The following is a 15,890-nucleotide window of genomic DNA, read 5'->3' on the forward strand; positions in this document are numbered from 1 at the left end:
AAAAATGTGATTTACATCTGCCAGATGTTTCTGACACGATTCTTCCGGAACATTCCAGAAAAAAGGGCGTGCCTAAGACCGGATATTACCAGGGAGGAGACCGGAAGATGCGTATTAATGTCCCTAGACCAGAAATTGCGTTTTTAAATGAACCAATGGGCGAGATACAGGAAGATGCATTTCAAATGAACCAGTGAGCAAGAAATAGGTATCTTTCCACTATTTGAAGCAGATGAGCCTATAACTGTGAGCCCAGAGAGTGTGTGTAAGACAGGGCTGTAAAAAAGGAATGTTCAAAAATGCAAGGGCTCCTCTTACAACAGGCCCAAGGAAGTAGCTTTAATAAGCGTGAATGGTCTAAACCCAAAGGTCAATGCATCTCTGCACACACACACACACACACACACACACACACACACACACACACACACACACACACACGCACACACACACACACACACAACAACAAAAAGATAGCTTGGGGCAGGATAACTTAGCTCAAATCAGGAGTTACATTTTGTAAAACATGTTGATCGTATGTCTGTGCATGCTTAGCTCTGGTCCATATGTCCTCTGCCCTCCTGCGTCCTCCGCTGCTCCGTACTCATCTGGCTGTGTCCGCTTCGTTCTGGCCCGGGGATCGATATTCACTCCCCTTTTCCCAACACACCCCTTTTTCCCATGCCCGAACACTCTACCGGAAATTGCGTTTTCAATTCAAATGAGCGAACCAGTGAGAAGTATGACCGACATTCCCTGTACCATAAATATGGTATTTTTCAACAGATCACACAAAATCACAACTGCCATTTGAACACATAACATTCATTGTGACTACTTTCTTTGAATTTTGATTGATTTATTCAACTTGGTCACACTTTTCTTGTTTACGGGTCAAAATGACCGCCATAGGAAATTAATGGGAAAGAGTATAATATTCATCCATACACACACTCCTACAACTTTCCTGCACTTGTGTGCCATTATACACATGAAACACAAACACACACACACACACACACACACACACACACACACACACACACACACACACACACACACACACACACACACACACTACACACACAAGCAAACAGACACAGTTCATGAAATTTGATCATGTTACAAAAGCTTATTTTGTATCATTTTAATGTAACTAGCTGAAACAGATTTGTATTGATTGACTGACAATTCACAATGACAAACATTGACTTAAAAGATTGGTTGTGTTTAATGTGTGAAAGATGTCAATTTAACAAAAGATAACGTAGCAGCAAGTAGTTAAGCTAATTATATTAAATATACAAACGTTAAAAAATATGTGCTTGTGACATTTTTGTATTAATACAGCTGTTAAAATGATATGTTATTCTCCTTGGTGTACACTTGTAATAGTTGTAAAAAATGTAAGATAAGATTCAACTTTGCACCCTGAACCAAATTAGTTTCTTTGTAAAACGCCAACGTTAAAAGTAATTAGTACTACCTTGAAGTTATATGACTTCACCAGATGCATTTATGTTTTAGTGACATTGCGTCGTAATTTCCCAATTCAGAATTAACACGTCACCAAAATGTAAGTCTCACAGACAAGATATGGTAGGTTCAACATGAATTTGAATTCATGAATACAAAAATGATTTTGTATCATTTTAATGTAACTAGCATAACCACATTCTCTTAAAAGATTGTTTGGGTTTAATGTGGTGAAAGATGCCGAAAAAGATAACATAGCAGGAAATAGTTTAGCTAATTATATTAAATATATACAAACATTACACATTTTTAAACTTATGTGATCAGTGTTAAAAAAGAAAAGAAAAAAAAGTAAGATGAGCTTCAACTTTGCACCCTGTCCCAAATTAGTTTCTTTGTAAAACGCAAACGTTAAAAGTAAGTAGTACTACCTTGCATTTACTCTGGTCTCATGTTATCTGCATTTCAACCTGAGCTCAAAGCTTTGTACTATGGATTTTACTTATTGTTATATACAAACATCAAACATTTTTAAACCTTATGTCATCTGTGATCTATGTGATATTAATATAGCTTTTAAAATTATATTGTAAATAGTTCTAACTTGAAGTATGTAAAAAGTAAGTAATACTACTCTGGTCTCATGTTATCTGCAGTTCAACCTGAGCTCAATTATTTATAATAATAATTAATTATACAACGCAATATGCAACTGACAACTTTGTCTTAATATTTGATGGCCTTTTATATATTATTACATATCACTTAAGAGCAGAAACTAAGAATTTAAGACCACAACGTTTTATCCTGTAACAGTATCACTGAAAAGACCCTGAAGGGTGTTGAAACAACAACTATGATTACATCAAAACTCTGACTCAAACAAGGTTCTTGTTATTTACTAGAAAAGAGAGGATTTAAGAAAACTATAAGAGACAGTTAAAAAAGAAAAAGATATAGGAAGCTTGTCCCTCCAAGCGAACTGCTATTTTATTTATGAATTGGTATATCCAAATGTGATATTGTTCGACTTTGTATTTCTATTATTGTTATACAATGTTCTGTTAATTCTGTTTAGTTTATTAGATTATTTTAACTTTGTTCTATCTACAACATCTATCAATGTTGGAAGATCTCTCTTGGAGTAGACTAGTTTCTCCTTTTGAAAGAGCAAGGGCCTCTAACTTGCAGTTGTCAGCTAAGGTCAAAGGTCAACCTCTGCTCTGCAGCGCTTACACGCACACACACACACACACACACACACACACACACACACACACACACACACACACACACACACACAGTTGTTTTATTTTCTAGTTTCCTAGTCCCATTTTTCAGTCTTAAGTACTTAATACAAGAAACAAATTAACAGTTAATTATGCAACATTAGTTAGTTGCAAGGATGTATAATACAAATTACTGCAATGATTATCTCTCTCCCATATTGAGTAGGTTTAGTCTTTACCTAAACACCTTTATGCTTTGTACAAATTGACATTAATGTAACTTTAAATAAAAAACCCATACTACTACTTTATGAGAAATGTCCAAATAGTTATGAGACAAACTGCAGATTCTAGTTTTAGTGATATATAATTCAGACCTGGGTAGCTTAAGTTGACTGACATTCGATAAAATTACCAACCAGTTGTTGATGGAATGCACAAGGCAACAGGCAACTTTCCCTTCGGTGACATGCTGCCAGAGTGATAGAGAGCCAGCGGACGGGTTGTCTTTAACTTTCACTGTTTATTTTACACAAGTGTAGACGGTGGTTCGCATTCTTAACAGGCCCAGATTCATAAGCATCAGTTCTGCTGTATGAAACGAGCTGCTGTCATGCAAGCCAGAGGAGGGCTCCTATAGGTAACAGTTGCCGCAACTAAGGTCAAAGGTCAACCTCTGCTCTACATACATGTATGTTGTTTTAGTTTCTGTTTTCCTGTTTCCTAGTCCCATTTTTTAGTCTTAAGTACTTAATACAAGAAACAAATTAACAGTTAATTATGCAACATTAGTTAGTTGCAAGGATGTATAATACAAATTACTGCAATGATTATCTCTCTCCTATATTGAGTAGTCAGGTCGGTCTTTACCTAAACACCTTTATGCTATGTACAACTTGACATTAATCCGTAACAACTACGTTTTAACCAGCTTTATCTTATTATCTTGTATGAACTTTTAGAAATAGTATCATATCATATATACTGCATGAAAACGACCTGCGAGCCATAGCAAGGGGCCTCTAACCAATTGCCATAGCTAAGGTCAAAGGTCAACCTCTGCTCTGCTGAACACACACACACACACACACACACACACACACAAACACACAGACACCAGTGGTATGTCAACAGCTGTACATTTACGTCCACATACGTTCTCGCTTAGTAGTTATCTTTAGATTGGATATGTTGTTAGATTAAATGCCCGTAAGAAAATAATTTCCAGACACAACCAGAACCACTCAAGCTAAAAGCATTGAGTGTTAAATGCCACATGTCCCACTGTAGCCTTTCATCTCACTATATACACAGTTTGGTTTTATTTATTATTATTCTTCTCTCACTTTCATAAGGAAAATTGTAGGGTATATCCAATTACAAATGCAAAGTACCGCTTTGCAAGAAACAAGAAAATATATGAATGGATTTAAACACCAGTGCAGCCAAACACTATGAACAATCTTCATCTAGACAACACCTTATTAAGCTTCACTGGAGTTATATAGTATTTATACAGGAATTTATAATTAGTTTCCTTAACTTTAATGTTTATAGTTAAAGGTGAGGTCAATTCCATACACAGAGTTAGCCATTCTTTTTCACTAAACTTCTTTTTAAGCTCTAATTCCCAATTTGTTCTCAAAAAGAAGAAAAAGAGTTCTGGGAACTTTCAGACAAAATTCTATACAAGTGAGATATCTCACACTTAAGCGAAGTTGCAGAGATAATAAATTGTTACAGCTCAGTGGGATAGAGTCTAAGTTGTCCCTTTTTATGTAAAGATACAATGATGTGACGAACCTGCAAGTATTTAAAAAAATCAGTTCTAGGACTTTATATTCCGCACAAATAGCAGTAAAGCATTTAACGGACTCAGAGTCTTCATCATCAATCTTCTAATAACGGATTATTAAATTTCCCCATTTTAGTTTTAGAAGATGAAATATTCTGTAAGAAAATGAGAGAGTGGATTGAAGACTTTAATATTTATAATTTATCATCTGAAACAGCCCCATCCATACTTTGGGATGCAGCAAAAGCTACTTTGAGAGGACACATTATATCCTACTCCTCTTATGAAAATAAAGAAAGAAAATTAATTACTGACGGTTTAAAGGAAGAATTATTATCTAGAGAAGCGTTACATAAGCAAGATCAATCTGAAGAAAATTGGAATAAATTAGTTATAGCCAGAGCAAATTTCAACTCAGACCACTCAAACTATATTAAACAAAAAAGTATGTATTTGAAACAAAAAATGCATGAATTTGGGAATAGACCAGGTAAACTATTGGCACATTATTTGAAAAAGGAAAAGGCTAAGAGAACAATAATGGCCATTAAAACTGAAAATGTAGTAACATACAAGCCATTAGAAATTAATAAACAATCTTTTGATTTTTATAGTGGTTTATATAAATCTGAAAATATTTCAATCCCTGAGGCAACAACCTTTTTTAGAAAGTTTGGATCTACCTCAGGTTACAGTCTCAGATGAAAAACTTGTCTGCGGAAGAGGTGTTTTCTGTAATTAAATCACTACCAGCAAATAAATCTCCAGGCCCGGATGGGTTTTCTGGAGAATTTTATAAAACTTTCTGGCCACAACTTAAATTAGTTTTTATGTTAATGGTTAATGACTTCTCTAGCCATAACATTCTTCGTGTTTCTTTGAAAACAGCTAGAATCTCTGTCAAAGTTGTGCCTCATATAGGCCTATAAGTTTGCTAAATTGTGACTATAAAATTATTACAAAACTGTTATCAAAGAGATTAGAATGAATTCTCCCAAAATGGATTCATTATAGGTCGTCACTCATCTGATAATAGTAGACGACTGTTTAACTTCATACATTATCTGAACCAGAAAAAACACCTTCATTATTAATGTCTCTTGATGCTGAGAAGGCGTTTGACTGCTTAGAATGGGATTTTCTTTTTTTAGTACTAGATAAATTTAAATTAGGCTACAATTTCATTGAATGGCTTAAAGCATTATATGACACTCGAAATGCAACTGTCTGTACTAATAATGTGGAATCTCCCCAGTGCACTTAGGAAGAGGTACCAGGCAAGGCTGCCCTCTCTCCCCATTATTATTTGTTATTGCTGAGATGATCAGAATTAATCCTATGATAAAGGGAGTGACCGCAGGCACACAACATCACAAAATTTCTCTTTATGCCAATGATACTTTATTATTTGTTACAGAACCTATGTCAACTTTGCGCCATGTTTTGGAAGATATTCAAAAATTTTCTAAAACTTCAGGGTATAAGGTTAACTTACAAAAATCAATTGCTTGCCCTCTTAACATTCCAAATGAGGAAAATGTTAAGAAGGAATGCCCTGTCTCTTGGTCAGTATATGGCTTTAAATATCTTGGAGTACAAGTGACACCCGCTTTGGACAAACTATTCAAGGGAAACTATAACCCTTTGCTGGAGGAATGCAAAAAGAAACTTCAGACTTGGTCTGCTCTCCCACTGTCTCTTATTGGGAAAATGAATGTCATTAAAATGAGTATACTCCCTCTTTATTTATGCTTTTAATATGCTGCCATGTTATATTCCCTTTTCTTTTTTTAAGTTAATTAATAGATGTTTAACAAAATGTATATGGAACAACAAGACCCCAAAGATTAAGCTGTCCACTTTAACAAAACCATGTTTAAAAGGGGGGTTAGGACTTCCAATTTTTTATGGTACTACTGGGCTTTCCAAGTTAGAAATATTATAAGTTGGAAGTTGGGAGCTAGTGCTCTTTGGGTAGCACTGGAATCACTAACATGGAGATCACAACAACACTTTATGTTAACAAACTGCAGTCCCTGATGAATGTAGAGGGGTTCCCCCCTTTACAAGCCACATTGAAACCTTGGCAGGACTGTAATAGGTATCTGAGCACAGAAGGTCATATAAGCAAAAACTCTCCTATTGCATTTAACCCCGACTTTCTAGCTCTCTCTTAAATTGACTTTCGAAATTGGTCACTTCATGGTTTAGAAACCTTTTCAGATATGTTTGATGAAGACTCTGAGTCCGTTAAATCCTTTACTGCTATTTGTGCAGAATATAAAGTCCTAGAACAGATTTTTTTAAATACTTGCAGGTTCGTCACATCATTGTATCTTTACATAAAAAGGGACAACTTAGACTCTATCCCACTGAGCTGGAACAATTTATTATCTCTGCAACTTCGCTTAAGTGTAAGATATCTCACTTGTATAGAATTTTGTCTGAAAGTTCCCAGAACTCTTTTTCTTCTTTTTGAGAACAAATTGGGAATTAGAGCTTAAAAAGAAGTTTAGTGAAAAAGAATGGCTAACTCTGTGTACGGAATTGACCTCACCTTTAACTATAAACATTAAAGTTAAGGAAACTAATTATAAATTCCTGTATAAATACTATATAACTCCAGTGAAGCTTAATAAGGTGTTGTCTAGATGAAGATTGTTCATAGTGTTTGGCTGCACTGGTGTTTAAATCCATTCATATATTTTCTTGTTCTTGTTTAATAAGCGGTACTTTGCATTTGTAATTGGATATACCCTACAATTTTCCTTATGAAAGTGAGAGAAGAATTGCTACATTTACAGCTTAACAAGGTTAACACAGGGCTAACAAATAAAACCAAACTGTGTATATAGTGAGATGAAAGGCTACAGTGGGACATGTGGCATTTAACACTCAATGCTTTTAGCTTGAGTGGTTCTGGTTGTGTCTGGAAATGATTTTCTTACGGGCATTTAATCTAACGACATATCCAATCTAAAGATAACTACTAAGCGAGAACGTATGTGGACATAAATGTACAGCTGTTGACATACCACTGGTGTCTGTGTGTGTGTGTGTGTGTGTGTGTGTGTGTGTGTGTGTGTGTGTGTGTGTGTGTGTGTTCAGCAGAGCAGAGGTTGACCTTTGACCTTAGCTATGGCAATTGGTTAGAGGCCCCTTGCTATGGCTTGCAGCTCGTTTTCATGCAGTATATATGATATGATACTATTTCTAAAAGTTCATATAAGATAATAAGATAAAGCTGATTAAAACGTAGTTGTTACGGATTAATGTCAAGTTGTACATAGCATAAAGGTGTTTAGGTAAAGACCGACCTGATTACTCAATATAGGAGAGAGATAATCATTGCAGTAATTTGTATTATACGTCCTTGCAACTAACTAATGTTGCATAATTAACTGTTAATTTGTTTCTTGTATTAAGTACTTAAGACTAAAAAATGGGACTAGGAAACTAGAAAAATAAAACAACTGTGTGTGTGTGTGTGTGTGTGTGTGTGTGTGTGTGTGTGTGTGTGTGTGTAAGCGCTGCAGAGCAGAGGTTGACCTTTGACCTTAGCTGACAACTGCAAGCTAGAGGCCCTTGCTCTTTCAAAGGGAAAAACTAGTCTACTCCAAGAGAGATCTTCCAACATTGATAGATGTTGTAGATAGAACAAAGACAATTAAAATAATCTAACAAACAAAACAAAATTAACAGAACATTGTATAACAATAATAGAAATACAAAGTCGAAAAGTGTCACATTTGGATATACCAATTCATAAATAAAATAGCAGTTCGCTTGGAGGGACAAGCTTCCTATATCTTTTTCTTTTTTAACTATCTCTTATAGTTTTCTTAAATCCTCTCTTTTCTAGTAAATAACAAGAACCTTGTTTGAGTCAGAGTTTTGATGTAATCATAGTTGCCGTTTCAACACCCTTCAGGGTCTTTTCACTGATACTGTTACAGGATAAAACGTTGGTGGTCTTAAATTCTTAGTTTCTGCTCTTAAGTGATATATAATAATATATAAAAGACCATCAAATATTTAGACAAAGTTGTCAGTTGCCTACTGCGTTGTATAATTAATTATTATTATAAATAATTGAGCTCAGGTTGAAATGTAGATAACATGAGACCAGAATAGTATTACTTACTTTTTACATACTTCAAGTTAGAACTATTTACAATATGATTTTAAAAGCTATATTAATATCACATAGATCACAGATGACATAAGGTTTAAAAATGTTTCATGTTTGTATATAACAATAAGTAAAATCCATAGTACAAAGCTTTGAGCTCAGGTTGAAATGCAGATAACATGAGACCAGAGTAAATGCAAGGTAGTACTACTTACTTTTAACGTTGCCATTTTACAAAGAGACTAATTTGGGACAGGGTGCAAAGTTGAATCTCGTCTTACTTTTTCTTTTCTTTTTTTTTTTAACACTGATCACATAAGTTTAAAAATGTGTAATGTTTGTATATATTTAATAAACTATTTCCTGCTGTTATCTTTTTCGGCATCTTTCACCACATTAAACCCAAACAATCTTTTAAGAGAATTTGGTTATGCTAGTTACATTAAAATGATACAAAATCATTTTTGTATTCATGAATTCAAATTCATGTTGAATCTACCATATCTTGTCTGTGAGACTTACGTTTTGGTTAATTCTGAATTGGGAAATTATGACGCAATGTCGCTAAAACATAAATGCATCTGGTGAAGTCATATAACTTCAATGTAGTACTAATTACTTTTGGCATTTTACAAAGAAACAAATTTGTAAAAGGTTCAGGGGTGCAAAGTTGAATCTTATCTTACATTTTTTACAACTATTATAAGTGTACACCAAGGAGAATAACATATCATTTTAATAGCTGTATTAATACAAAAACGTCACAAGCACATATTTGTTAACGTTTGTATATTTAATATAATTAGCTTAACTACTTGCTGCTACGTTATCTTTTGTTAAATTGACATCTTTCACACATTAAACACAACCAATCTTTTAAGTCAATGTTTGTCATTGTGAATTGTCAATGTCAATCAATACAAATCTGTTTCAGCTAGTTACATTAAAATGATACAAAATAAGTTTTGTATTCATCAATTCAAATTCATGTGCATGTGTGTGCAAACATTAGTGGTTCACATGCTCAAGCGGCAACATGACAACATGAACTGTGTCTGTTTGTTTGTGTGTCATCTCATGTCTCCTCCCTGGTAATATCCGGTCTTAGGCACGCCCTTTTTTCTGGAATGTTCCGGAAGAATCGCGTCAGAAACAACTGGCAGATGTAAATCACATTTTTGACAGCTCGTGACCTCTTGACCTGCAGGTCATCAATAGGTCACATATTTGAGTGGCATAAAGCACTGCCCATTACTTTCTACCATGTATGATATAATATGGCCATTTAAGTAATATTTTAGTTGCCCATGACTCAAAGTGGTGCTACGAGCAAGACATTAGCATATTAAAATACATTTTAACCATAAAAACATAAAGGCACGATTATGAAGCCCAAAAGAAACTCTGTTTTTAGTCACAGAGTGCTCCTCTGATCTGTAGAGAGTGTCTCTCCGATGCTCTTCAGTTTGTGGATCCAAGTGTAAAAGAGTTGAAAGAAACTGAGCCACTCAACAGGGTAAAGTTTAAAAAGCCTTTAATATATTCTTGGCTAAATCTTGTTTTATTATTCCTTATAGTAATATGTATACAGTAAATATTCCTGGTGGATCTCCCACCTCTATACTGTCAAAATGTGGCTGTTATTTTCATGTGAACAGGCCGCTCAGGTCAGACAACAGACCCATCCATCAGTGGTTGACTCACGCACCAGGAAGGTTAGTCAGGTTAGCCATTCAGCAGTTAACTAAGGTGCACTTGTTAAGAAGCTACAGTATTAGGGTTGCATCTTTTAAATAATGGTACAGTCGCCTATGTGCAAAATGACAATTAGCATCACAAATATTACATTACATAGAGCATTAAAGGAACATATAGTGTCTTACATTTTTCCTTCATGTCAAATTATAGCCACTGATATTGAATATATGAAAATAATCCTGCAGTGACTTACTCGCTTTACTTAGGTAAGTAATACCATTAAAGCTTTAGTGCGTAACTTTTTGATATTAATGAAGGTCTGTTACATTCAAGCCATTGCCAAATGAGTTGCTACAAAGCTAATCAGTTCAATCAGCTCCACACAACTCTCTCTGGATTTCTCAGTATGGCTATGTTCAGAAGATTGTGGCGTCCGGCGACTTTCCAGCGCAGAAGCTTGAGTGAAGATAGTTAGCGCTTCTGAAGAGTCCATCATGTTTTTTTAATCCTGTCCTCCTTGGTTAAAAACAACTGTGTGGAGGAGGGTTGGGGGCGCGTGCGCGATCACGGAAGGCTTGTATCATGTGGACGCGCCGACAGTTTTGTTGTCATTACTTAGAATTCCTCATGGGGGCGACAGAAACTACGCACTATAGCTTTAAGCCTGCTATTTTTGTAAAAACATAAAGGCATGATTGTGAAGCCCCCAAAAAAACCGGTTTTATTGTTTCTTATGGTGATATGTATTCACTAAACATGTCACCTTGACACTATCAAAATGTGACCGTTATTTTCATCTGACCAGGCCTGTTCAGGTCAGACCACAGACCCATCACTGCTGTGTTCTAAGTTAAGGTTAGCCATTAAGCAACTAGCTTAGGTGCACTTGTTAAGAAGCTCCAGTATAAAGGGTTGCATACAGTATTACGAGGACTTTCCTTTGGTAAAAAATGGAGCTGGACTCTGCTGGATTATCAGGCATCAGGACAGTGGTTGTCCCTCTCTTTGGCTCTCCTTCTGGCTCTCTCCAGTTCAGCCATCATGGGCAGAGGGCCCTCATACATGTTGGTCTTGATGGTTCTCAGCCTCTCCTGGTAGTCCTTTGGCAACCCGTTCTGCTCCGCTCCCATTACAATCACCTGCAGTGAGCCATGAAGCTCAAAATGTTATATGGTCCCTGATTTACTCATGACCCACATCCCTGAATGTTCTCCCAGCTCACTATGGGGTGCCGTTTGTAAAGCGGCTCACGCTGAAAATAACAGCAACATTTTGTCACATTTAGCTTCAAACAATGTTTAAAAAACTGGTATGAATTTTTGAGGGTCACTTTTTTGCACATTTACAACAATATTCGTCAACTTAGAGATATTTTAAATAGTTAAGTCCAAATATTAAATGTTACACCTAAATGTTAAATGTTAAATTTGAATGCTAAATCTAAATCTAAATGTTAAATCTAAATCTAAATCTAAATGTTAAATCTAAATGTTAAATCTAAATATTAAATCTAAATGTTAAATCTAAATATTAAATCTAAATCTAAATCTAAATATTAAATCTAAATGTTAAATCTAAAAGTTAAATCTAAATGTTAAATCTAAACCTAAATCATTTAACATTTAGATTCAGATTTAACATTTAGATTTAATATTTAGATTTAACATTTAGATTTAACATTTAGATTTAGATTTAGATTTAACATTTAGATTTAACATTTAGATTTAGATTTAACATTTAGATTTAACATTTAGATTTAACATTTAGATTTAACATTTAGATTTAACATTTAGATTTAGATTTAGATTTAACATTTAGATTTAACATTTAGATTTAGATTTAGATTTAACATTTAGATTTAACATTTAGATTTAACATTTAGATTTAACATTTAGATTTAACATTTAGATTTAACATTTAGATTTAACATTAGATTTAATATTTAGATTTAACATTTAGATTTAATATTTAGATTTAACATTTAGATTTAATATTTAGATTTAACATTTAGATTTAATATTTAGATTTAGATTTAACGTTTAGATTTAACATTTAGATTTAACATTTAGATTTAATATTTAGATTTAGATTTAGATTTAGATTTAACATTTAGATTTAACATTTAGATTTAACATTTAGATTTAATATTTAGATTTAGATTTAACATTTAGATTTAACATTTAGATTTAATATTTAGATTTAACATTTAGATTTAACATTAGATTTAATATTTAGATTTAACATTTAGATTTAACATTTAGATTTAGATTTAACATTTAGATTTAACATTTAGATTTAACATTTAGATTTAGATTTAGCATTTAGATTTAACATTTAACATTTAGGTGTAACATTTAATATTTGGATTTAACTATTTAAAATATCTCTAAGTTGACAAATATTGTTGTAAATGTGCAAAAAAGTGACCCTCAAAAATTCTTACCAGTTTTTTAAACATTGTTTGAAGCTAAATGTGACAAAATGTTGCTGTTATTTTCAGCGTGAGCTGCTTTACAAATGGCACCCCATAGCTCACTGGGTTGGATATTCTGAAACTCAGCTGTGTTGAGTCAGATCAGACTGACAAAGTATTATTTGAAAAAAGTAAAGGCCATCAGAATGAATGAATCATATATCACATAACTTACTTTGACGTGAGCATTGTATCAATAAACCACACCACCCTCGTTCCCCCCCAAGCAGATTAGAGTCTTTCCACCTCTGCAATGTACTGCACTGTACTGCACTGTACTGCACTGTACTGCACTGCACTGCACTGTACTGTTCCATACTGCACTGTTCGTTACTGTACTGTACTGTGCTGTACTGCACTGCACTGTACTGTACTGTTCTGTACAGCACTGTTCGTTACTGTACTGTACTGTACTGTACTGTACTGCACTGCACTGTAGTGTACTGCACTGTACCGTACTGTACTGTACTGTACACTATTGTTCTGCATGTAACAGCTATGTGGGCTACACAGAGTCAGTATCCAAAGATCACAGTAAATGTATGTGCTCACACAGAGAGACGAGGTCCAGAACAACAGAGGGAACAGTACAGTGGACTCGTGCATACACACCATAGAGACAAAGCTGAGCCCACAAAGCCCCGCTGCCTTTCTCTCAGGCATGTTTGCAGCTCTCACATGTGCAAAAGAACAGTCTGGTATTTCAGCTTACAGACTGTTGGAGCTGTGAAACGTGGCGAGTGTCCTCACTATTTGGATGTGTTGATCACACAGGTGAGCAGACTCATCCTTGTTCCAGATGCTTTACACAGACACATGGGTTGGACTGGCACACACACACACACACACACACACACACACACACACACACACACACACACACACACACACACACACACACACACCGTCCTGCTGACACTACTCAGAGCACCACATGTGGATTCATCCACCACTGAAAATTAGATTTAGTAATGAACTCCTCCTTACCTACTCATACAACATTTTGAAGTACTTATTTGAGTATATCCATCTTATATTATTTTATAGTTGTACTCCACTACATTTCAGAGGGCAATAATACATAAAGTCACACACATGGTAAGCTTATAAAATACAACACAGATTGAGGCCAGTTGTTAGCAGTTCCACCAAAGAGACATTTCCCCTCTAAACTTCTCTGGTGGTTTTATTTTATTGTTTGAGGCCCAAAGAGTCCAAATGATCTGATTTGTGTATTTCTTCTTCTTTCCTTCCCCATTTATCATTTTACGACCCCTCAGCCTGACCCCTAGGTTTGGAACCACTGGACTAAACTAGCTTGTCTCACATTAGCAGACCTATCTGCACAGCACTGTTTCAGTGCTGGAGTATGGTCTGGATAAACTGCTTATCTATTCTGGGATAGGGAGAAAAATTCTTGTTTGTATTGTATTTATTGTATTTCTTTAAAGAGCTCCTATTAACCTTTTGGGGATTTCCCCCCATCTTTTAGTGTGTAATATACATTTTTGTGTATGTAATAGATGTGCAAGGTAAAAAAAAAACGCATTTCACTCCAAATGGAGCTTTCTCTCCCACAGACAGCACTTTTTCTCAACTGTCTGAAACGTCTCGCCCACATACCTGTTTAAAATTCCTCAATTAATGATGTCATTAGTTGAGAAAGCCAGCCCAGTTTTACAGATGCCCTGCCCATAGGTGCTGCCTGAGCAAGCACAGCCCGCCAAGTGGCTTGTTTGAATTTGGTTGACTAATCACAACCGAGTGGGCCAGTTGACCAATCAGAGCAGACTGGGCTTTTCAGGCAGAGGAGCAGCAGCAATGGGCAGTATGAGAAACATAATATGTTTTTGAACATCAAACCATGTAAATCTATTCTAGTAGACCCCAAGAGTGCAAATATGACACTGAAAAGGAGTATAATAGGGGCTCTTTAAACTAATCACAATCGTCCTGAGCAGCGCTAACCCCTGGATGCTGTGACGGTGCCCTTGCAAAGAAGAAGACAGTTAGTGGAAAGGCTGATTGAAAACTAGCTAGCTAACTGTATCTAAAGGCGCTGACACACCAACCCGATTATCGGCTGTCGGACAGTCTGGCGAGGTCAGTGACCCGAGTCTGTTTGGTGTGTTCCGTGCCTTCGTCAGTCGGAGGAGCTGTCGGCGTTCATTAGGGCCGATTTGACTTGGTGAATCGGCCAGTGGGCAGTCGGACTCAATGACCAATCTGATTGGTGGAGTGCTAACCTGGAAATGATGAGCGGGATGAGCGTGACGAACGCCTCTCAAAATCTGACGAAAATCTTTTAAACTGACCTTTGTCGATCTGAAATGAAGACAGATTCAGCAACTGCACGGCCTATTTCTCGCTTAAAATGTTTTCAGAAACACGTTTCGGTGAACTAGTTTCGAAAAATACGACATCGTATTCTGAACGAGCCGCCATTATGGTCGGGCTTTGAAATTCGGGAGAAGCCAAGCCCACGTGACGCGTTCGTCCAATCAGCTGCCGGTTTTCATTTTTTGGGCGACAATACAGATTAACACCGCCTGCTGTTATTGAGACGTATTAGGTCTCGTGCACACGCAGAACGTATGCTCGAGTTTTGTTTATTGGAAACATGAAACTATATATTTGTGAGCCATTTTAAAAGACGCATCTTCAGTAGAAATCAGTGGGTTTGGGGCTGGGTGCAACTAACAGGGTCGGGAGAGACGGACTAACACACAGTTGGTTTTTATGGCAATTGTTGACAGTAAAACATGTAGAATAACATCAGCCTTATTTAAAATTGACATTCTCGTGGTTGAAGAACCTGCTTGGCATTCACAACTGGCTGTAAAGAATCCCTCCCCCAGCATGACCTGTAGCATGGATGTCGCATTCTTACCTGCAGGTACTGTGGCGAAGGTGGGGCGTACACACAGCTGTTCATTATGTACGTACGACAGTTGAGCTCCTGGCCTTTTGTCTTCACTGAGAGCTCCACAGGACTGTACGCACCTAACGTAACATTCTCCTGACTGAGTGTGTCACCCATGCAAGCACATTGAAACACACACACACACACACACACACACACACACA

At 35.9% G+C, this 15,890-nt stretch overlaps 1 protein-coding gene across 1 annotated transcript in view; it reads right to left on the reverse strand.

Moving 5' to 3' along the window:
• Positions 1-11,304: 11,304 nt before the first annotated feature.
• ggctb (gamma-glutamylcyclotransferase b) overlaps positions 11,305-15,890 on the reverse strand; it is a gene marked incomplete at its 5' end in the record, with an annotated part of 5,439 nt that continues 853 nt past the window's right edge. The window contains 2 exons of the mRNA XM_078251961.1: positions 11,305-11,469; positions 15,694-15,826. Coding sequence (XP_078108087.1) covers positions 11,305-11,469; positions 15,694-15,826 — 298 coding nt within the window. The remainder of the gene's footprint in view (positions 11,470-15,693; positions 15,827-15,890) is intronic.

Source organism: Sander vitreus, chromosome 6, assembly GCF_031162955.1.
Source record: "Sander vitreus isolate 19-12246 chromosome 6, sanVit1, whole genome shotgun sequence".
Classification (NCBI taxonomy): Eukaryota; Metazoa; Chordata; class Actinopteri; order Perciformes; family Percidae; genus Sander; species Sander vitreus.